The sequence below is a fragment of the Motacilla alba genome, chromosome 4 (assembly GCF_015832195.1).
Source record: "Motacilla alba alba isolate MOTALB_02 chromosome 4, Motacilla_alba_V1.0_pri, whole genome shotgun sequence".
Classification (NCBI taxonomy): Eukaryota; Metazoa; Chordata; class Aves; order Passeriformes; family Motacillidae; genus Motacilla; species Motacilla alba.
This window is the reverse complement of record NC_052019.1, coordinates 25,909,143-25,934,108: the sequence shown is the minus strand read 5'-3', so window position 1 is coordinate 25,934,108 and position 24,966 is coordinate 25,909,143. Positions and strand designations below refer to the sequence as shown.

General features: G+C 39.7%; 1 protein-coding gene across 8 annotated transcripts in view; it reads right to left on the bottom strand.

Moving 5' to 3' along the window:
* DCUN1D4 (defective in cullin neddylation 1 domain containing 4) overlaps window positions 1-23,079 on the bottom strand; it is a 41,832-nt gene extending 18,753 nt beyond the window's left edge. The window contains exons 1-5 of one of the 8 annotated variants that reach the window (XM_038134655.1): window positions 22,944-23,079; window positions 13,294-13,364; window positions 12,321-12,360; window positions 6,477-6,506; window positions 5,072-5,186 (exon numbers count right to left, since the gene is read on the bottom strand). In XM_038134655.1, coding sequence (XP_037990583.1) covers window positions 5,072-5,186; window positions 6,477-6,506; window positions 12,321-12,360; window positions 13,294-13,364; window positions 22,944-22,968 — 281 coding nt within the window. In that variant the 5' untranslated portion in view covers window positions 22,969-23,079. Of the gene's footprint in view, window positions 1-5,071; window positions 5,187-6,476; window positions 6,507-12,320; window positions 12,361-13,293; window positions 13,365-21,758; window positions 22,917-22,943 lie in introns of those variants that run through there. The other 7 variants (XM_038134657.1, XM_038134658.1, XM_038134659.1 and 4 more) reach the window with 7 other exon arrangements.
* Between the last annotated feature and the right edge of the window lie 1,887 nt (window positions 23,080-24,966).

Genomic DNA, 24,966 nt, shown 5'->3' with positions numbered 1-24,966 from the left:
TGTAATATACCAGCAACAAAGGTAAGATACAGTAGTTTATAACTGGAAGTGCTATAGGCAAGCATTAAAAAAAAAAAAATTAAAACAGAGCATCTAGGCATTTCAGGTTTTGTGAGAACTTCAAATACATGGTCCACATCTTTTCCAAATTATTTTTTTCTCTTCCTAACTGATTTGGTGGGAAAACAAAAGTATGAAAATTCCATCCAGCTATAATGGGGTGACTAGGCAAGTGATTGTAAAAGTTGATGGCTGCTGCCAGCAAAAAGAAAAAGGTAAGGGCAATTCTCTTCAACCCACTGCAGTCTTCAAAGCTGGGTTATCTGCTGCTCTGAGCACGCTTCACCTGTACTGGAGTTGGTGAAAGCTCCAGCCACAGCCCCTCCCACTGCACCAACTCCGGGCTGCGTAGCCCCAGAATACTCAAACCAAGATCAGTGAAAACATGGAGCTTAGGTTACACAAAACATTTTCTTCATGGTGGAAGCTGGTAATAATCCATTGAGGAGGAAAAAGAAAATCAAAAGGGAAGGGGAAAAAAAGCTATGCTTTGTTATGCTAAGTCAAAAGCCTCTCATGAAGATCTACAGGCTGGTTATTTCAGATGGTCAGTGCTTACTGAATGAAGACATCAAGAAATTCACCAACAGAAGCTTTGTTTCTGAGCAACCAGAACTTAATCAAAATCTTTACTGAATTTTGTTTGAGTTTTGAACTAAGTAACTAATTGCTTCCAGATTATTTCTTTTATGACATGCCAATTTTTGATTGAAGAAGATGGCCTACGCTACTTCCATTAATACTAATTAATTTAAAATTTTGGCTGAGAATTTGCATCAATGCAGCACAATGAAAGTATTTTCATAAAGCCTTATCTAGTCCCTCACAATTATGATTCTAGCAATAGTTTCATTAAAACTGTAGTAGAAAGAGAAGGGTGGGAGAAGAATGTTTTGCAACTTGCAAGACATGACAAAAACAGTTTAAAGTAAGCCTCAGGACTAACTTGACTGTTAAGTTTCATGAATGAATATACCTTATGTTTTCTTGTTTAAAGACTTACAATCATTCCTAAACTGTTAAATGTTTGGAACTTTATCAGGCTTACTTAATGAGCAGTATGTGTAACAACACACATGCTGATAGTCACATGTCCAGTTTAAGTGAAATGTGCTGAAAAGCTATAGAAAAAGGAAAAATTGTACTGAAAACCCCTACTTCAAGGAAAAAGATCTACACATCTATGACAGCTGGGAACACAGGTGGTCTGCATGGGGCAGGACCAAACCAGTTAGTATACAACAGCAGAACAAAAACCAAACCAACTCTCAACACCAAAGGTTTGAAAACTTTGGAAGCTAGTACATCTTATGTTAATGACACTGTGTTTTCAAAGACTGCATTTTCCCACTATAGAGTATAGAGTTTACTATTCAATACAGAAAACCTATTTTTCATGTTAGTAGGCCCTTTTGTGGTTCCTACACACATAAGGATAAATTCATTGAAAACATTTATCTAATTGTTTGAAAACATAAATTTCAGGGAAATAGATAAGTATTCCTAGTTTTCATCCTCCTAGTAACAATACCATTACTGCAAGGCTTCTGCTCTCAGTGTGATTCCAGAATAAGGAGTAAAATTACTTTTTAAATTAGACTGTAAAAACATAAGACATCATATTAAATAGCTCATTTTCCCCTGTGTGGCTAGGTACTGTGTAACAGATAAGCAGCACAAAACAACTACCCAGTAAGGACCATCATTTTACCGAGCAAGTGTCTTTACATGAATCTTGCTTTACCTTTCTGAAGATGCTTAACACAGTGATGGAAGAACAATGTAGAGAAAATGTAATTTTAACTCCAATTTGAGAATACTCTATACTGTGACAGCCTTAAGTACAATAAAGTCAAGACTGTGATACTGAGATGAAAATACAAACTAAGTCTTCGAGTGATTATGTTCAAGTTAGCACATGCTCAACTGTTTACTTCCAACAGTTATTCTTTAAGGCAAGATAACTTACTGTTACCTATAAAGCTCTGAGTTCTTTTTATTATATGCCATCCGGTATAAAACTTCCCTCCCACTGAAACATTGCATTCATGCATGGTTCATGGTGATGCTATGAACACTAATTAAGAGAATTCAAGTTCCTATTATGTAAGGGTGGAATACTAATGAACACTCTTGGAGTCTTCTATAATCAGTTTATGCACTAGATCAGCATTTCTAAATAATTTCACAACTAGATTTGTTCCTATAAACGTTTTTCCTCAATTGCCTGTGCATTCCACTAGTGCTTCTGAGAGGAGGCTGTATTCCTACCAGCCTGGAATTAAGAGTGTAAGACATGTTTAAGTTTATGACTTTAAGAGTCTTAAGAAACTATCTTCTCTTTCAGCATAGAGACCTGCTGAAAGAAACTTTATGGAAGAAGGCATATCTAAAAATACTCCTATCCGATTTGAAGAGATTATAGGAATGAATAAAAAATAGTGAAGACTGAAAATATCACCCAACAAAACACTCCACTACAGATTTAAAAAACCCACATTTTTCTAATGGACAAACCAGAAAAAATCATCAACCTTCAGTCTCAGCTGCAGTAACACCATTATTGATGACATCCCTTGAAAATCTTTGGACTACTACCCAATATTTTCACACTGAGAACAAACAGGAGACTTTCAATTACTGAGTTTGTTAATGTTAAGTAAGTATGGCACTGTAGCTGAGAAACACACAAAAAGGTACGTCATTCCATTAAGTATTTGAAGTGACAAATCACTTCTGTTAGGAAATAGAGGCTCTTCTGGTGAGGACTGTGTAGCTCTTCAGACACTGACTGCCTTTATTCACTTACTACAGCATTCACACAGACTAATGTCCCATGAAGGCTTATCCTGAGTTACTAGAATGCAGCTTCTAGGAAGTCTGTCTCTAAAACAGAAGCTGAGAACTGGGTCTAGGAGCCCCTTATTCTGTAAACTGGTATTCCACTATACTCTTTTTACTGTATGTAGCATTCTCTGCACACAACGTAAGCAGAACTGGCTTTGCAAACTAGGTATGCTACAGCACACTGCTGAAGAGATTCCTGATTTCGGACTGATTTCTGCTCAACTAACTGAGATGTCTGATCCAAAAACTAAACTTGATAGGTATGAACTCCACCTGACAAAACAAGCATGGAAGTAGGAGACTGCTTTTTAACTAACCTGTTCACAGAAGATTACAGGGGTAAAAATCCTTCCTTGAAAGAAAACACAGCTTCAAGGTCAGGCTGAATGTCCAGCAAATAATTTCATATTTCCAGTCATGCTGAAATAAAAACTATTTTCTTGAAGACCAAAACAAAAGAAACACTCTGGGAAGCAGAGAAAGCTCAAAAACCCTTACAGGAAGTCAGGTCAGATAAAAACTGGAACCACATCAGAGGATATTACCCCATGGTTCATGACTAGCAGATCTGGTTTCTCCTCCAATTCTAAAAGCAGGCTGAAATCTTCCCATTATTAAAGACTTACATGGCAGTAAAATGAAGACTAGATCCACTGGTTATAAACTGAGAGGCAGATATTAAAAAAATCCTTCCAATTACATTTGCAGCAAGCTCTTAAAAACTATGAAATATCTGGTATTCAGAGATCAAAAAAATCAGGTTTTTATAATTTTCTTATGTAATTACACAAGTCAGTATTTCTTACTTACAGGCAAGCTTACTTTTTAGGGGGCTGCTTTTTTCTATCACCAGTGTCTTGGCTAAGGTAGGTAAGAGTTCAGTTTTATGAACCTGTCTATATTCTAGAAAGGGTCTGTCCTTGTATTGCTTCCTCACTGTATGCCTATCTTTGAATAAGCTGTAATGCCCTCTACCAACTATTCAGCTTTTATATTTCATTATTTCTGAAAAGTAACAAAACATTAAGAACGTCTTTTTTGTTCTAGTTAGTGTTACAAAGCAATGAAAGAGAGAGTTGAAATCTCTTTCTTCTGCATCAACAGATCATTTAATAAATTCCAGCGCAGTTACAGTTGTGCAACCCTATTAAACACAATGGAATTATAGGGGCATGACCAGAGGCTTAATTTGGCTACCAGTATTTTTCTTACTCATGCTAGAGTATAAAAAGGAGAGAATTCAGCCTGATTTCAGGCAGACAGTTTGGAGAAAAATGCCTCTTTTAACATCCCTGAAGGTACTTGCTATGGAAGCATGTGTTTTGTGAGACATCAGTAACACATGAGTATAATAGAGCTCAAATTCTACTGATTGATGCAGTGCCAAGCAAACTTTCTAGTTATATAAGCCACTTTTCAACATCAGAGCAGTCCTGCATCTATCATGCAGGAGTGTGCAGTTCTATACAGCCCCAAGTTCCAAATTTAGTCCACATAAATAGTGATTTTTGCACACCCTGAGCACATTCAATGGTTTCTGAATGACTCAACACACTACACATACTGGAAATCCAACACTTGCAGAGGTCTCAGCTATCCAATACCTCATGCCAAAAGAATACACTGTTCATGCACTCTCTTTAACCTGTTTGACTTCTGCTGTCCAGTGAGAAGCCCCTCAATAACTGCTGAACCACTGGCTCTCACCTTACCTGGGCAATTTCCCCTTCTATGCTCAGCATCAAATCACAACATAACAGGAGAGACTAGCAGGATTTCAAGAGCTGAGTGCACTATAACTACATTCACTTTTTTGACAGGGTAGAGATTGATAACACCCAATCCAGATCTTACGCATATATATGAGAAAATACTATTGTATCTCTTAGAAGTTTTTTTTGAACAAACAAGTACATATTTTCACAGCTCGCACTAGAGCAAGGAGAAGTTCCCTACATGCTTCTTGTACGTCTAGAGAAAGGTGAGATGCAAACTGAACCTACATAAACTTATCAATATCCCACAGTTCAATCACCAGCTATGGTTCCACATTGAGAAACCAAGTAAATTTCAATATTATTTCCATTAGTATTTAAACACATGATACATCAGGTATTCAACTTTAGATATTCCATCAGTCTTAGCTCATGGTAAGATGACATACCCATCATGTCTACTTTTCTTAGCAGACAAATCATCTCCTGCTGCAGGTCTCCTCTTTTTCCTTGGAGGCATCACTTTACTAAAGCAGTCTGATGAACTGCAAGACCGAAGACTTCCTACAGAGGGAATTAAAAACACCAGCACAAAGAAATGAAACTGTTGCAGACCAGTTAAACTGTGTCCACTAATAGGCATATTACAAAAGAAATGAAAGGAAGTTAGGGGATTTAAAAATTAAAAAATAAATGGTCTCCTTTCAATAGCAAAATCCATCTCACTTTTACATGGTATCCTATGACCAGATTTCCATAAAGGTCAAAAGTACTATACCAAAATGTAGAGTAGCACTAGCATTACTTCAGTCTAACAGCAGTCAAGAACTGACACTATCCTGAAGAAGTATTTATGTCCTCAAAAAGTCATCCTTACTTTTAGTCTTTTATTCAAATGATGAGTTCCAAGAGTGGATCATTGCTTTTTGAAATACAGATGTGAGTGAACACCTACCTCTAGAAAACAGAACCCTTTATTTTTAAGTCCCAAGTTTTTTGTGATACAGAGAGCAAGAGGTAGGAAAGTTTTGTCTGTTCTTCGGTGAGAGGGGTTTTTTTCAGGTTTTTTGAGAGGTTTTTTGTTTTGTTTTGCAGGGATGGGAAGAGACAGTCAGCAACCAGCAGGGAAAGAAATAAGTGGCTGGCTGTATTACTTAGACTGAACAGTTCTCAAAAAATGGAGGTCCCCAAATAGCAAACAGCCAATTCAAGACACTGATGCCAATCAGGTGGCAGTCTTTCCATCCCCTTCTCTCAGCTACATACTCCTATGTCTCTGGTAACTCTTCCATGTGCCAATCAAGCTCACAAAACCTGTAGGTAATTACCCAAGGAAAAAAGAATAACAATTTTCTGTACATTAGCAAAAGAAAGAGCACAGGACCAGCCCTTTTGACCACAGCAAGTCATTAAATTGCTTTTGCTGCCTCATGAAAACAGTAGGCTAACACTTCAGGCATAATTTGTCCTACTTTCATATGCTGAAGACCACACTGACACCTGAGAAAGGTGTGTGTAAAAGCAGCTCCAAGAGCTATCACAGCTCTAAGTGTTACACAGAGAATTTGAAAAGAAAAGGAAGAGAGAAGTGAAGTATAAAAATCCAGACACAAAGCGATGCCAAAGAAATTTGCAAGAAAACATTAAGAACTCCAGCATTCCTAAGCTATCTTCTCTTTGCTACAACAGCATCCAAGTTGAGCTATGCTCAATTAAGATGACCACAAAATCTTTTATCTTACATCACAGCACAGAAGCAAGCAATAAAACTTTGACTGCTTTTTGACACCAAGGGAACAGACTGAAATCAGAGGCCCAATTCCCAACAAATACTGACAGCAATCTTTTGCTTACCTATTCTTCGAATCTTTGAAAGGCTCTCTCCTGTTATAGGAGAAACACATGTAAGGAACCTTAGAGCCTCACAGGCTTTGCTACATGTACATTATTTCAAACATGCATGGAAACTCTAACCCATGATAAAGTACATATTTCTCTAGTATTATGTAAGATGTTCAACCCAATTTTTACACCAAGATGAACTAATCTGGTTTCAACTAATAAAGCTTTTGCACTAAGTATGCCTTCTTTGGTCTTGTCTTTATATTCATTTCTATCTATTAAGAAGAAAATTAATCTCTCTAGTTCAAGAAATACTCTCCAATTCAAAAAATTCTTCCTATATATTCTTTCTTTTAAAACCCTAAAACTCCCTCCCCATTATTGTCTCAGGAGAGTATGGCCATACACTGTCTTTTTGAAAGAGAATTAACAGCATGGTAAATTCAAATTACAATTTAACTAATCATCAAAAAAACTTGCAAGTAATATGCTCCATAAACTATTACCACAAAAAATCATAATGGTTGTTTCAGAAGAACATACTTCTAGAAGCACTGTCTAGAATGCATTACAAAAGGAAATTAGTGACAATAGTACTTATTTTCTTCTCAACAGTATCAGATATATTTGAAACAGGTAAGCCAGAGACCATAAAAAACTCAGAGTACACCCAACGCATTTTACAAATTAAACAAACTAAGGAACCTGACCTACCTGCTGAATGTCATTTGTTCCATCTGATTATGCCTGCACATTAATGATACTGAAAAACTCTACTCTCGTAAGTTATTGAGCCTGCAATACTTTATCTTTCAGATCAAATTTCTAAAGACTCTGCCAATAAGTATTTTTTGAAAGCCTACACAGACTAAAAACACCTAAGATGACAGCAGAACTCAACAGATGGCTAGAAAGAGCCAACAGACTTAAGACACACACTGAACTTAATAAATGAAAATGTGATAGTGAACACCTCTTTTTGGTAAATATGCATTTACTTAAGTATAACCTGTAGTTATTTCATTCCTTTGAGAGCAAATGGATTGTTTATAAGTGCCTTTCTTTTAAAAAAGTAAAAATCCATTTGAGATGGCCACAGGCATTGGATGCTGGTAAAATGCAAGAAAAAAATATACATCCCCCTCGCGCCCCACAAATTTGGGCAATTTACTGGTCAGTTGATAGTGAAAAGAAATATGCAAGGCCTCTGTGACAAAAGAAGCAGAGCAAAAGATTAAAAAAAAAAAGTAAAATAAAGCAGTTATAGAACAGAGAAATCATTTTGTCAGACCTGCAACCCCATACAAACCAAAGAATTTAACTCAAGAATTCCTGTTTGGACTCTTTGCCTCCTTAAATGATAGGATGTTTTTAAGAAGACTGATCTTGTTTTAAAGGCTTAAACTGATCCCAATTCACTACAACCCAATTTCTCCAAGGACTCCTATGAAAAACTTGTATCCTTTTTGGTTTGAATGTATCTAGTTGCAGCTCTCAAAGGCACAGAAAAGGGAAGAAAAGAGACAGCTCAGAAATCGGAAGGTTTGAATGCACACATATACTGCCCTCACACACTGACAGTACACAGACACCAGGTGGACAAACACATAGTAAATGCTTTCCAAGACTTAACATCTTAATAGCTGAGATTTGAAGCAAGTCTTCACTAGGCTTTAGCTGTTGAATAGTCTCTAAACTACTAAAAAACACACTGTAAGGATTTTACTTTCAAAGCATTTCTTTTGTCACTAAAATTGGTGTATAAAATTTGAAAGGAAGTTATAATTTCTCTGTAACAGCAGCAGAATATTTCTTTCATTTTCATATAAAGCTAAAAATTATCAATTTGTTTTTTTTTTTACTTGGAACTCCTGCAATTTCTTAATTTACAATATAGCTCACTAAATAGCAATATTAACCTTTCCTACACAGAGCTTTGTAATTCTAAATGTAATTTTAGGTCTAGCATTGCACAACTAATTTCTCCTCCTGAAGGTCTGACCACCTGCAAACAAACATGCAGCTCCCTCTGACTACATGCAAATTTCACAGAATTTTACTTACCAAGTGCAGCTTTGCTGATGTGATTATCTTCAAATTTTGTCACTCCTAGGCCTCAACTCAAGATTGGCAGAACCCTCCTAGCTCTCACTGGTTTTTTGATACTTGAAGCTAGCATTTGCAAGGTAGAGCCTCCAAATGGCTGCTGAATAGACTACCACAGCCAAAAGCCTGTCGAGTTTAAATGCTGTTTGCCAAACATCCTATTGAATACTTCCAAATTTGCAGGAGACAAAGCTTCCAAAGGGAAGGATCAATTCAAGAGCTAAAATTCACCCTAGGAAATTTAAAACAATATATAAAATAAAACCCACAAGGGAGGAACAGTCCAAGAATAGCAACAAAACCAGAATAAATAAAAGAAAAAAAAAAAGTCAATAAAGAAGAACTCTACAAGCTGTGTCCCTATGGAAATTATTTACAGGCATGGCATTTTCACCTTCTCCAGCTAAAGCCTGTGAGGAATCCTGCTCCTCTGATGCTTCAGTAGAAGGATGCTTCAAAGGAAAAATGATTAGAAACTGTGAATGCTGAAGCAATTGGGAAGATAAAGCTGATCACCTAATAATGCAGCAAAACGACCACAAGCGCAGTTAACAATCATCAGTTTTCAGACACAAGATGAGAAAGCTAAGATACTCATCAAAACATTAAACAACTTGCAATCCTGTTGCAAAAGGAAAAATCATCTTCTCTGTCTTGAATTCCACACTACAGAATTGCTCTGGACTCAAGGGGGGTTTCTTCTTTTATCTAACAAAAGAAAAAACCAGCAGAGGCAAAAGCAATTTCTCCCCCTCCAAAGATTCATGAACTGCAATGAAGCTTTCTTCTTGTTGAAGAGATTACCTCACTGTTTTAAACAAGCCAGGTGACAACAAGAAGCATACTTTTAAAGACTTTTTAGTCTGGATGCATAAGTCACAATTTAATTACCAAATCATGACTTTAAGCTATTAACAAGCTGCTAGGTTTGTAGTTATGACATAAAAACAATTATTATTTCAAATGTGAGTTTGCCAAGTTAATGCATATAAATACTAAAAGAAAAAGAAATTGTTTACAGAATCTGATGCCTGCTGTTCTTACACCTACTAACAGGTGAAAAGGCAAAGCCCATGACATATTTGAAGTCTATCTTATTTTTCAGACAGATATGCATACTGAATTATAGCACATGAGACTGCAATCATTGTAGGGGACTGGAATTTGGAAACAAGATCCATCTTAGCTCTCAAATCACTGAAGGAATTTTGAAACTGCACTTCTCTGTAGTTCATTGGTGTTTTAAGGCCTGGTTTCAGAAAGGAAATCTGGCTAATGCTTAGAAAAGATACAATTTGCCTCTAAGTAATTTAGATGTCCAAGAAATTTTTTGTTAGCTTACAAACAACTGCTTTGAAGTAGATGTGATCATTTAAAAGTTAATACTATTATTAATAAATATTAACCTAAACCTAAGATTTTTTAAAATAGCTTTTAGAAATCCCAATTAAATTTAGATACGCATACATTAAGTCATCCCAAAAACAAAGTCCACAAGCTAATGATAATAACCCAGATAATTATGTCAGAAAATGAACAGCAATCTTTAAGAATAAGGCCTGGGCCAGAAGATTTAGGGTTAAAATAATCTCAGAACTATAAAAAACCTTGACATGGGTTTGGCAACAATCAAACCTTTTGCAACAGTTCTTAATCTGACTTTCAAATGCGTTCTAGACACAGAATCTCAAATTGACAGCACCTATACTGTTCTATAAATTGTGCAACAAAATTAATAGGTCTTGACAACTTCTTACTGGAAAACAGAAGTTCCACAAGATTAGGCACATTGAAATCAAGCCACTTTCAAAAGTAACTCTATAGATTTATGTGAGTCTCTCCAAGTAAGATGTTTCAGAAGTGTCAAGTTCCATACAAAACAGAAACAGAAGACCTCACTGTACTACATTCATGATGGCCAAAATAGCTCCTTGCGTGTGTTATTTGTCCTCATTTGAGTCAAATCAAACACACATTTCAACTGAACATGCCTGGAACTTATGCAAACATTTGGGCTTCATCTCTTCCTACAAGGAGACATAAAACAGGACAGAAGCATAAGAAATAGTGGAAATAATATCTGAAGATGAGGAGGGAACCTGGCATTATCAACCTTTACTTTTGGTTTTTATTTCATATTTGTTTCTGGTTTGAAAGGTTCTTTTACAGCTATTGCAAAAAAAAATGCACTTTTTACTGGGATTTTGTGCCTCAACTTATTCAACAGGCACATTCACACTTTTGAAACAGCTTAATTCAAACAACAGTGTGTAGGCAATAGGATACTGGCTTTGATGAATGGTTTTACACTGACACTGATGGTAACATGCTGAAGCACCTTCCAATAGAGGTAATGACAGCACCAAGGCTAATTTCTCATATTCTATGACAGAAGTGCTAGGCAAGAGGTAAGACAAATTCCAAATTCCTCAAGTACATCAACACATACTGATTAGTGACAGAAGGGGACTACCTCAATGCTTCACAACAGGTCTTGGCCATCAAGAGTAAACAAAGATTATAGAAAACATTTTCATACGTGAAATCAGTATGTAGCTGTTCAGTTTAGAGCACCTGGGACACAGGAGAAAATTCCAAGTCGCCATCACAAGATGGGAGAGGACATCAGTTCTAAAATACGGACATCAAAATATCTGCCTTCAACTATCAGTCACAACCTCTTTTCCAGAGGCTTTTCTGAATGAGCTGATTTCAAGTATCAAATCACTAACCACACCAAAGAAAAATATTTCAGAGAAGCCTTTTGTGCCTAGGGTAAGAGTTCAAGCATGAAACAAAGTGACCTGCTGCTGTACAGAGGAGGGTGCATAATCCTTACGTGAGCTCTATACAGTCCCAAGCAATGCAGTCCTATGCATCTCTTCTCATTGCTCCAGGCTAAGTGTGTGCTAGATTTTTAAGTGTGTGTCAGAAATCTCTGGAGGAGCTGACAGCTCTCTCCACTTTGCTAAATGCTCAAGGTAACGTCAGCAAATATAGCCATCACCTCAGGACAGTGAAAAAGCTTTGAGTCAGATGGTAGGACAGACATGGTCAGTTTTAAAGAATAGCTCTGCTGAGTGAGTAATCAGGGCTTGAAGGCAGTGCAAAGGAAGTAAGAACTCCTGCAAAACATCAAGTCACAAAGCTCAAATGCTGACAAATCAAGAATGGCAGGAAGCTGGTACCAGGCACCTGAGAAGAAGGCCTCAAAAATTATCACATTTCATGGAACAAAACACAGATATGAACTCATGAATAGATAGTACTCAGACACTGACTGAAAACTGCACAAGAAATAGAAATAACCTGCATCAGAACCTGCCAAGAAAAAAGCAGGTTGTTTGGAGCACAGCATTTAAACTCGTTCATAGGCTTCACAACAGCCAGAAGAGGCCTTGCTTCTGCTCTGTTCTCACTAATGCTCTTTCAAGACTCAAAACACTGTAAGAACATGGCTATTCTGTGGCCCACCAGGCGGAGTCCCAGGAGTGAGAGAAATTTTTCATTAAGTCCTCTAAACTAACAGACAGTAAAATTACAGCTACTGCTGATACCTGTTCAAGTCCTTCATAACTCAATAAATTAAAAGCACAAACACCTATTTTGAAAAAAACTAGGAAACCCAGGCACTTGTTTCCTAAAACTCCTTCAGCATTCTAAAACATCCTTTTCAGTTATTTTAGAGAGACTTGTTTAAAGTGTATTTCAATTGTTTCAATCTATTTTTACTCCATCCCTATTAAATACCTGTCTGGTGATCGTCTTGACCAACGTCCTCTGTCAGATTCTGCAAGAAACAGGAATGACACAGTTAACCAAGATTCTTCTGTACTATTTTTAACTTTTACTTGATATTAATATTCATCCTAATTACTTAAGGATCATCTACCTAAGGCTGTAGTCTTTGTGTTTTCAGCTCATATTTACCTAAAAAGTTACACTTGCAAATTTATCTAAAAAGTTCAAGGAAATTTAATTTGATAAATACTTTCAAGGTTTCTTTGATCAAAAGCATATCAAATTATTTCAAGAATGGAAATAACTACCCATCAGGTGGGGAATTGGCATTATTTTACCGAATAGTTCCACTAATAAACGTGTCATTAGAGAGACTGAATTTACCATTTAGCACAGAAATGGCTTTGCTTAAGGATAAACATACATACGTTTTCTAAAGGAAACTGATTAAAAACCAACTGAAACCTTGGAAACTAGTTTACCCCCTTCTTCAGGCAGTCTTTTCCACTAAATTTGCAGTGTACACACAGAAGCTGTATCACCATTTCCAGCTATGGCTGCAATAAAACAAATGTAAATACACAGCACATAAGCAGGAAGAGTCTTCACAAAACCCTTGTTTCACTTTCTGCATGGGTGTAAGAGGATAGCTTGCTCATTCAATATGTTTTCCAGAAGAACTGCAAGAAACTGGGTAACTATGATGATTACCGTCATTTAATGTATCCAAGAAAGCTTCTTGTATGAGGCAACATCTAAATCCAATGTTCAAACAAAGTTCAAACTCCACTCTGACCTCTGGAGTATAATCTTTCACCTTTTACTAATACTGCTTATTTCTTCACCAATTCAAACCCAACAGCCTTTCATACAACAAGGCAGTTATAATTTTTAGAAGTGTAATCACTTAATGATTTCAGTCATGAAATATTCTGGACCAAAGCCCTAGCTATTCTACTAAGAGAAAATGGCAAGTCATTACCAGCCTATTGAGGGTGTGGTAAATCTTGTGAATATTTGCCAGTGTTGATAGATGAGAGTTCAGTTGAAAATCTAGAGGGGAGGAAAAAAAAAGGGTTTTAAATTTCTGGTTTCCAAATGCAGCAGCCATGATCTTCCTACATTCTGGTTATTGAATGAAATCATCACAGAACTATAAACTGAAAGTAATCTCAACTTTTTCAGCACTGACATTTTCCACACTTGAGTAGAACAACTGAAATCCGCAAAAAGATATCCAACATAAGTATTTTTAAGGCATGGATGACCCTCAGCAGAACGAAAGTATAGCTAACTATAGCTGAATAAAAAAAAAAAAAATCACATTTTTTTTCCCCCTGATATTGGGAATCATTATAACTTCCATGTTACCCAGTCCTTCTGTTTCATCTATTCCAAAACCAAGTACTATGTAACATTCTAAAATCATTAATAAAAATCCTAGTTCTTAAAAAAACCCGATTTTATTAATACATATGTACTTGCCTTTATACTAATTTCCTTGCAGAAAGAAGTGACTAGAATAAACTTGCACAGTTGAAACATGATTTTTTAATTAAAAACAAAGGTTACAATACAGCAGCTATTAAGACAAGAGCCAAAAAAACTGATAATGAACTATGCTGACACTTCTTGGAAGAAGCCATAGCATAGATGTTAATTTTGCTTCCATGCTCCAAATATAAAGTACTTGAGTTTGCTTCACTTGCTAAAGAACAAGAAACTAATTTTTCTCTATTCTTTTGAATTCCCTATTTTCGCTAGGAATGTGGCAAGAACAAAACTGGAAAGTCAGTAACTTGCAAAAGACCAGCTGAGATCCAGCTAGACAGCAGGCAAACCAAAAGACTCTCAGAAACTGAACTCAAACCAGCCGAGAGGGCTAAAGGACAGCCAACTACTACAGAATATCTCCATTTAAACTAAAAATCAATTAGCTACCCCAGTAGAACTCATGTGCCAAAACACTCTAGAGAAATGTACTGCATGATAAGCAAAGTATTCCAAGCCAACTTCTTCTAGATGTGAAAAGCTTCTCTATGTGCCTAGTGTCACTATCCAGCTCATGCACTAAAGCATTTCAAATAGGAGACATTTAATTTGGTTTGGCCAGCAGCTGATGCAAGATGCAAGTAAGATCAAAAAAATAATTCCCTTTTTTCCATCCAGAGCATTCCAAAGGAATACTCTCAAGATACACTTAAGATGACCCAGATAAACAAGAGTCATCATTAAACATCCGACTGCCAAGTCAGTGAAGCACACTGCTATGAACTTAACAAGTGGAACTGAAGAAACTGCCGGCTCTAAGTGTATTTGTTACACACATCCCTGTGGAATTCTCGTATCACAGTGAATTTAAAAAAAAAAATCAAAATATACTTTTAGGAATTATACATTTCATTCATTATGTTAGCCAGATTATCATTTAATTAATTGCTACCTATTTCTTAACACGTTGTCCCCAATCCACCGCAGCAATACAATTGCTCTAAGTCAGAAGCACCAGAGGTGGAATTTCCAACTTTAGCCAACCTTATATATACAAGGTCAAAGACAATCCAGATCTTCTTACTAAGCTACAATAGGAAGCTCTTGAACCTTGAACAGGGTGCTAGAGTTTTTCCTGCATTAAGAGCTCAATAAAGTTCAATTTTTGCTAGTCAAACAATACTAAGCAGAACCATTCTGCAAGAAAAAAATAATCCCAAGTTTTAGTCAATCCTCAATTGAATATAAAGCAATGAGAAAAAACAAAAGGAGAGGGGGGCAAACAGGGATAAGGACGACAGGGAACACGAAAGCCATTCTGAGGAAGGCAAGATTAAAAGATAAGATTTGATATGGTAACAGGTAGATCACATTAAACTTTCTGGAATACGAATTTTACAGTTTCCCTTGCTGCTTAGCCTAAAATCTACAAAGAACATGAGTGGTTAGAGAAACCAGTTATATCTGGAGGTAAGAAGCTGAGAACACTAAGCAAATATTTATTTATTCTAATCTAATATTAACTTTAGATAGCACTCTTAAAAATGGTTGAAAGGATACTCTAACATTAGGATTATATATATATAGGTATCACCTTTGAAACAAAGCATTCCTAGACACTTTAAAACACATAGTTCATGCCAGTATGCTTTACATGTCCACTGGAAATATCTGTACAATTTTAAGCTGCTGCTTCAGAAATAGGATCCATAATTAAGATGGATTTAGCAGGGTTATACAAATATTATTTCCAGTTCTAATACAAGAGATATCACACCATCCACCATTTGAATATGGAGGACTGGAGTCCAAAGCTTTCTTTCACAGGGGAAGCTTACACAGTGTAGGGATATTATCTAAAACTGAAAACACATTTCTTTTACAGTTATAAAAGCAAATGCAAGGAGCACCCATTAAATTAGAAAAGTTAAATTACAGTTCAGGTTATTCTCTGAATTGGTCAGTGAGTCAGTGTTTGTTTTATCTATGTTTCAAGAATGATACACGAAGTATCCCATGCCACTGCAAAAAAGCCTATTTTGAAAAAAATTGGGTTTTTTTAAGAAAAAAAATACAAAAAATAACACCTCCCATGCTCAAACAACACTATCTGAGAAATTAGCAAAAAATAGCACTGATCAACAGTGGTCAAGATGGCAAGCAATTGGACAGCTGGTTGCAACTGTATTCTTCATGAAGACACTCTCTCCCCTCCACCTCCCAAACTTTCCACACATGCTTATGCAGCCTCCAAAGTTGTGGCTGCTGATCCCCTTGGTCAGCCCACTACACTTGGAATCTTATCCACTGAATAAATAAACAAACCCTGCCATCCCAGTGCTCTGAATCAGATCACCAAGGAGCTGCAACACCAGCTGAGTTAGAGGAAGAAAAAGGAAAGGTCTTCTGAAATGGGAGCCCAGCAGTCTCTTGAGGCAGCAGCAAGGTGTTTGATAAATCCACCTGTCCCTCCCAGGCCACCACAAGAGGAGCGACACATCACAGGAAGCTGCACACTCCACAGCTGCTTGTATGAGCTTGACACAAACAATGCCACCATGGGTGAAGCTATTTTTCACCTGAAGACAAGAGTTTCAAAGCACATGAATTGGTCTGATTTTTTTTTTTCCCTACAGAAGCTGCATCCAGCACTGGGGTCCTCAGCACAGGAAAGACACGGACCTGTAGGAGCAAGGTCATAAAGGACAACTGGAGGAACACCTCTGCCATGAAGAAAGGCTGAGAACTAGGATTGTTCAGTGGGGAGAACAGAAGACTCCAGGGAGATCTCACAGCACTTTAACGGCACTTACAGCACTTAAAGGGGACTTTCAAGAAACATGGAGAGGGACTTTCCAAAAGAGCATGTAGCTGGACAAGGAGGAATGGCTTCAAACTTAGAGTAGGTTTAGATCAGATATTAGTAGGAAATTCTTTACTGTGAGGGTGGTGAGACCTTAGCACAGGCTGCCCAAAGAAGCTGTGGATGCCCCAAGCCTCAAGTGTGAGGCTAGATGGGGCTCCGAGCAACCTGGTCTTGGTAGAAGGTACTGGTGCCCATGGCAAGGGGATTGGAACTAGATTATCTTCCAGGTCCCTTCCAATTCAAGCCATTCTAAGATTCTGAAATACCACACAGTTTATTGACCTGGAATCAGAAGAAGGAAATCTGCTTGCTTTGTAAATAGTGAAAGATGATATGTGGAAAGTTTGCTATGACTTTAAGGGATGTCAAACATACGTATTTTGTTGATTAAATTATTTTTCATGCAAAAGGTAGCTGATCTTCAGTGAGGTCTGAAGCATTGAAAATTCCAAATGGTATTAAATACTTTGCAGTAATTCAGAATGTAATGGCTAAAAGAAAAATCTGAGTAAAATAACTGCAAATCCAGAACCCAGAAAGGAAAGAAATGACAGAGCCAACCTAGTTTCATGGAATTTAAATGTTGTCTGCAGTTTGTGATTAACACAATGTTAAGGGTTAAAGGCTGGGTTAGTCAGTTAGTCACAATCATATACAATTTAAAATCAAAAAGAAAACAGTTTAAAAATAATTTTTAGACTATTACAGGTTAAGGTTTAAACTATGGACCTGAGAATTACAGACAGGTAAAAGAAACAAGAGCTAGCTGGGCTTGCTTCCATAACAAACTAGAAAAAAAAACATTCTACACCCTCTCATTAATGCACACATGAAATACAATACAGAAAACCAAAAAACTCAATGTATCTTAGTGTATAAGCAAAATGTACAGGTAAACTGGACTCAAATACTCTACTTTCCTATCTGAAATGAAAAAACTTTAAAGGTCAAATCCCTTTTTTTTTAGTTTTTTATCAGAAGGAGCAATGTGTTGCCAAACTATTTAAATAAACATCTGAAAACCAAGGGGGGGGGGGGGGGGGGGGAAGTACCTGCCTGAACAAAGGTACTACTTTAATTTTGTTCCTGCTGTGGAAATTTAAAGCTTGGACAAAACACAGCTACAAGATGCAGTAAAATCTATTAAAAACCTAGTCAAAATTAACAATAGCAGTAAAACAAGATCAGCTGACTCCAAGTTTCCTTTAAAAGCTGCTAATTTTTTTAAGCAAATAGAAAATCTATATAAAATCTCACTTTAACAGTAGGTCTAAAAAGAGTTATCCCTAATAGATATGTCACATATACAATATTAAAATTTAAATACAGAAATAGCAGTAGTAATGACATAGTAGTAATTCTTATTACTGCTAAGATACAGCTGTAAACTTCTCAGAAAAAATTAACAGAAAACACACATCAGGCAAACTCATACCTAAAAATTATAATAGCATGCTTAGGCTTTTATCACATTGTTTTCCTTGCGTTCAAGTAACAGAGATAGAAAAAAAAAAAACTTGTAGTAGTAGTGGCAATAATAGTTCATTGTTCTGTTGTCTTGGCTTTAAATAAACTTTACTTACACAAAAAAGAATCATTTAATCTTCTACAAAATGAACCATTTTATATTCTGTAGTCTACTTACAGAACTATCCTAACAGCAACACAATTTATATTGATGAATGATGAATTGATCAATGAACTTAGAAGTTCAGATCTGAAACCTACATTTGGTGAAAGCCCTCAACACTCATGTTCAGGAAACACAATTTTTGTATTCATTACTAAATACAGAAGGCAAAAGAAAAATGTACATCAGTCTTTCCTACACGAAAACTTAACAACACACCTGAAGACTGAGAATCCCAAACTACAGCAGAGCAGATAGGAGCTGACTCTGCATTCCTGTCAAAAACAGGATTAAAAATCTATTTCCAGTGTGTCTGTAGCTGTATCCCTGCAGGCAGTGACACCCTGTTCCAGGGCAACCTGCAGAAGAATCCTTTCTCCCAGTCCATCACGGGACAAAAGGCCTTGGGTCAAGGCAGGCAGAGAGCAGGCTTGAAAAGCAGGGTCTCCCGTGATTTGGTGTGGTCAAATAAAGGGCATGATTCAGAAAGTAAGGAAAACAAAAGTGAATTCCAGCTTGGAAAGTAAAGACAGGCAATTAGATGGGATGATCCAACCTATCTTGAGGAGCATCAGGACCTGACCATTAAAGCTAAAGACATGATACTGCAGAATTCTCCTGCTCGCCTGCACCCAGAACTGCACCAAGCTCAGAGCTACTGCTGACACCAGTGGTATCCAAAACCCACAGCTGCCAATTTGCGTATATTTTGCAAACACAACAGGCTCAAATGTTCTGACGCAAAACACAGACTGACTTAAGCTAATAAATAAAAAACCCTACAGAAAACCCAAACCCAAGCAACAGAGTATGGTAGGAGTTACTACACATACTCTAAAATCATTTAAAGGTAAACATTCACATTCAACTCTTTCCATTTGGTATTACCACTCAGAACGACTACTGCAACAAAATATTTTAAGATTACTGCATGCTACATAGATAGGAAAAAGCATAATTCTTTTTTTTCTCCCATAGGAACAAATCTTTATTCTACCTAGGTGTTTTTGGAGTACTCTAATCTGAAGGCTTGTTTACAAAAAGATCTACAGCAGTTTAAAGTTAATTGAGAATTTTAGAGCAATTTAAGCAGTGCAAAATTTGTGTAACTGCTACTTTAGTTTGAATACATTTCCATTGACCTTAAATGGAACAAATAAGAGCTAGGCTAATTCTCCCATACTGGCATATAGGATAAAATACTCTGCACAACTGGCTCATGGCAGGATTTGGGTTTGCTTGGGAAGGGGTGATTTTGGTTGGGTGTTTTGTGCTATATAGCAAAGACCTAACACTAAGTGTGTTTCTGGTGCAAAACATCTGCTTCCATTGATGGCAAGTGTTCATCCAGTCTAACACTTATTCCACCATCAGACTAATTCAAACAAGTGTCAGTGAGCTAGTTTTGCATCACTGGCTGCCATGACCTGAGAGCTGTTTGCAAGCATTACTCTTAACTTCATGCCAGGTGTCATCTGGCATCCTACAAAGAGCACAAAGCTAATACAAACTTTGTATCTTGTGCTCTAGCTAATTCAGCAGAAATGCAACCCTGTCAAGCACCCGCTACGAGGGTATCCAGCTGTGCACATCTGGTATGTGGCTCACGATGGAGCTGCAACAGCATAGGCACAGCTATGCCACTCAAAAGCATTACTGTCCCAGCTGCTTGCTCCTTCCTCCCTGCCAAAATGTACTGACCCCACAGCTCTGCCAGCAGCACAGGCCATGGCCACATTCCCTATCCCACTTCAGGCAAGAAATCAACCTGTCAGTTTAGACAACTTAAGTAAGTGGCAAGAGCTGACCCAGGTACATTTGACGGAGTGGATTAGAGAGTGCTCCTACACACGACTTCACCAACAGAGCGAGGGAAGCAGTAATCTACAGCTAATGAGCAGCAGTGAGCAGCAGACCCAGTCCCACAGTCTGCTCAGCGACACATCTGCATCAAGTGTGCAACACCAGTCAGTTCCCCTGGACGAGCTAAAGCCTTGCAGCTCTAACTATATATAAATATATATAACCATCTACATACACAAAATTTTATATGTGTATACACAGGTCCCCCACCAAATGAACTGGTAGCTGTTTCCATCTCTTTATGAGCCAAAAGTAAAAATTATGTTTAACATCAGACCATGATTCTAAATAAAACAATTTAATTGGACAGTACAACAAAAATGCTGGCACACATAAACTAAGGGCTCTGCTTCAAGCCCCTGTTAAGTAGTCTTACTTCCTGTAGAAGAAATAACCACACTATTAAATGCTCTAATATTTAAACTGGATACAAGAGATGAACACTTTCACAGGATGTACTGTACTGCCTAGTGCTATGCTTTTTGGCAAGCACAAGACAGACAATTTAAGCAAGTTATCTTCTTCTGCTTGAAGACACAAACAAAACTAGGAACTAATGCTTTGAAAAAGCCCAAAGTCTTTGCCTTCAATTCCTGCAAAGAAAGTGTGGGAGGAGGGGAATTAAAGAAAACATGGGATTAATAATTTACTAAGAGCACAAAAAGTACTCAGACAAAAATAAATTTAAATGAAGTGCTGCAATTACACAAATAAGAACTCACCCTGATAGAACAGAATGAAAAGAAGCAGTAAAAAAACTTTACCTGCCTAATTCAACCTATTACATGGTTTTATACAAAGAAGACTTCTCCAATTACAGCTACAGGAGCTACAAGAAACTTTTAAGCAAACATCTTCATTAGAAAAAAAGGAAAGTTGATTTCCTCATATAATGTGAAAGGTGTGTACTCAGAAAGTAAAACTGAGATTGAGCAAAAACGTATTAACGGAGTTTATATCATAAGAACAGATAATGATCTAAAAAGGATCAAAAAGGTGGCTCAAAATAAACCTTCAGTCGAGAGACTTCCATAAGCCAGCTTCACTAGGCTATGAACACTTTTTGCTTCAAGCATTTAGATCAATGAACAAAACCCAACCACTATGAAGCTACAGATAATGAAATTAGTTAATTTAGGAAAAAATACCTATTTAAAATAACACATATGCAAGCAAAAAAAAAAAAAAAAAAAAAATTGAGGCATAAGATTTGACACTCCACAGCACATTGTTAATGAAAAGTCAGTAACAGCTGAAGGCTGAGGAAGACTACTCTTACTGTTTTCTGAAGTAAAATTAAAATTTAAAGAAATTAAAAATCACTATGTCGCCTAATCATCCTACATGAGGGAGCCCTAGAATATTTGTAACTGCAACTCACACATGTATATAATGAGGACCTGCTTTTTTTTTTTTTTTTTTTTGACAGGGCACATGACAAAAGACACTGAACAGAAAGAATTTTCTAGAATAATTATCCTTCTATTTCTAATATGAGGCAATTATTTCTGCTTTAATGGCAGCCTTCACCACCAACACACAATGACCCCTAAATATGAAGATAAAATAAACCAGAACCACAAACAAATGGTATAACCTTATGAGTTAGAGCCTTTACCAGGCTGCCCCTGTACAACATCTCATTCTGAGAGACACAGGAGGATTCAAGACAATTCAGGCATTATGCAGCATTTCTTTCCACCCCTGCTTTCAGGACTTAGTCCAAAAGTCGGACCATCGTTCATTAACGTATGATCAAAGCTTCAATTTTCATTATCTTTCCCACAAGCAAGTTCTACAGTAATAAAGCATCTCAGAGCTGCAAATCCTTTCGCGGTGAGAACACGTTCCTGGGAGATGTCACAGGGACGTCGTTGAGCGGGACAGCTTTGTGCTCGGGACGACAGCCAGGTCTGTCCAGCGGACGGTGCCTTTCCCTGAACCCCGGCCACCCCACAGCCACGCAGATGCGTGACTCCCCGCCTACAGCAGGCGGTCCCTGCTGCTCGGAACGCACAGCCAGAAACTACTGCGGAGACAAAACCCCGGCTACGCTCCTCCAGCAGGGGCCCCGCGCTGCCCCCGCGCTCCCCAGGGCGGGCGGGGACGCCCGGTCCGGCCGGGGGTCCGCGGGGCGGGGGCAGCGCGCCGCGCCGCCGCAGGGTCCGCTGGGAGTTGTAGTCCGCCAGGCCGCCTCCCACCACCCCCGTGCGTGGGGCCGCCGCCGCAGGAACTCCACCTCCCACCATGCGCCGCGGCTCCGGTCCCCCGCACAAGCAGCCCGGTTCTCCCGCACCGGCCCGGCGGAACCCGCTGAATTCACCCTCGCCCGTCGTCCCTTACACACGCAGCTGCCCGGCCCGCGCTCCCCTCGGCAATCCCGGCTCTCTCACAGCCGGCCACGAGGGCCGACCGCAGCCTCACCCGCTCACCAGCGGGGTCGGGCAAACTGCGTCACACCCTCCGAGCGCCCCCGGCCCTCTCCGGTGCTGCTGCCCTCGCCCGCCCGCTCCCGCCCCCGCCCCCCGGGAGAGCGCGCTGAGGGCCGCGGGACTCCCGCTGACCCGCGGGGCCCCCACCGCCAGGCATGCACACACCGCCCCGCTCCGCGGCGGTCCCGCAGCCGCGGGCCTGAGCCCTTCCCCGGCATCGGGAGTGCCGGTGGCGCGTTCGGCCAAGCCTCCCGGGTCAGAGGCAAGAGAAGCCGCCCCCAGCCTAGCGGTTCTTTCGGTCGGGCAACGGGGCGAGCGGCGGGCCCGGGGCCGGCCCCGGCGCTACTCACTGACAGCGGCGGCATCCGAGTGCATTTTCGTGCAGCGCTGCACACGCTGCCGGCCCGGCCCGGCTCCTGCCCTGCTCCCAATCCAGAGCCTGGGCACGGACACCCCCGCCCCGCCCACCGCCCGCGCCCATTGGCCCGCGCTGCCGGGGGACGCGGCGAGCCTCGCCCTCTCACTGGGTGAGGCTGCTGCCACTCTGCCCCCGCCTGCCCCGCACCACCGCCCCGGCCTCCCATTGGGCAGCAGGCCGAGCCGGCCACGCCCCCCTCCGCTCTGACTGGGCTCTGGCGCTGCCAGTTTTTCCCGGCCTTTAAAGCGCGTGCAAAGAGCACCACTTTGTGTCATCCGCGGCGCTGATTGGCTATGGGGAGCAAGGGCCGCGCCCATGCGCTGGTGCGATTGGCTGAGCTGGGAGGGGGCGTGGCCTGTGGCGCTGCCCCGCCCTCCAGGGGCCGCGGGCAGGTGTGCCGGGCAGGTGTGCCGGGCAGGGGGGCCGGGCGGCGGCGCTTCCCGGCTGCTCCGTGATCCCCACGCGGCGAGGCCAAATCACCGGCTAGTCTGGAACGGTTTCCTTATTTCTTCCACCTCCCTCTTCCAAAGGAGAAAAATGGCAAACTGCCAACGCCAGCCGAACGCACGCACGTGTCAGGTCAATGTCACGGCAGCGGCAGGATGGGCGGCGGGGGAACGTGGGGCCGCCAGGAGCGCTCCTTGCGGGACAACGGCGTCGGTATTGCTCTCGATCCTAGAAATTCAGCGCGTGGAGCCACCCGCCTTTCCCTCCCCTTGCACGAAGAGGTCGCCATCCCCGAGCCGGGGAGGAAGGCACCCTGCGGGTCATTGCTGCTTAGCATGAGAGCGCAGCATCCCGGGTCGTTCCAGGGGTAAATCCCTGGCACTTCCCCGCGCTGAAACAGTGATGCGAAGAGACTGCTGGAGCAGCTTCTGTGCGCAGTGGAGGATTAGAAAGACAGAACTGAGTAAAGAAAAAACCCTTCCGCTAAAAGGTTAAGTTAAGGAAAGTCAAGGACTATGAAACTGAAGTAGTGCCAGATTTAAGGTAATTGTCCCTCTGGAGTAAAGCATTAACATACAGTCCTGAATTAACTGATCACAGGCCTGTTTGTGTTTCTTTGGGGTTTTTTGTAAGCTTTGCCTCACTCTGAGTCAGAATGTGCAAGTGCAGATGATTTATTTTGCTTGTTCTCCACTGCCTGTTTTACAGAGAAGAGGGTGGAGTCCACAAGAAAATTAATCCACTTTTCAAAAGTCATGTACTAAAACCCATGTCAGAGCAAAGCTCTGACAAAAGCTCACATTATTTGAAATTCTTACTTACTCACTGACTTGTTGAAATGATTTCTTCCTGCCTGTGTCTCAGAATATTTTCCTATTTTTACCATCCGTTCCTGAGCTCAGTTGGTTGGTGTTAATAACACTAAGGCTAGAGTTCAGTCCCCATAGGAACCATTTACTTGAGACCTGGACTCTGTGATCCTTGTGAGTCCCTTGCAGTTCAGATTATTCTGTGATTCTGTGAAACCTCTGCAAAAAAGAAAATATAATTATAAAGCAATGCAAGCTAGGTTTCGCTTCTTTGGTAGTTCTATAACATCCCTCATGCCAGACATTCTCATTAGTATGTGTCATCCCAAGTTCTTATACCCAATAGGGGCACCATTGAGTAGCAGTTCATCTGATCTAATTCTGGTTTAAGAGGAACAATTCCTTTAGGGGTGTCTGTTTGTTCACTTGACCATAAAAAGCATGCAGGCTGCTAGTTCAGAATAAAAACATATTCAAAAAGAATACTTCTTCCATCCCTTAACACAGATGTAAAGAAAAGTGGTACAGAGAAGAAAAACCCTTTTTGGTTGTATCTGAAGACAGAAAAGTTTGTACTTTCCCCCCATTTATATTAGTCTAAAATGAAAGATACTACTTGGCCTTCAAAGTATTTCCTTAGACTACAGCTTCTGTAACTGCTTTCATTCTTAATTGTAAAGCAAATAGGTTTGACAAGCA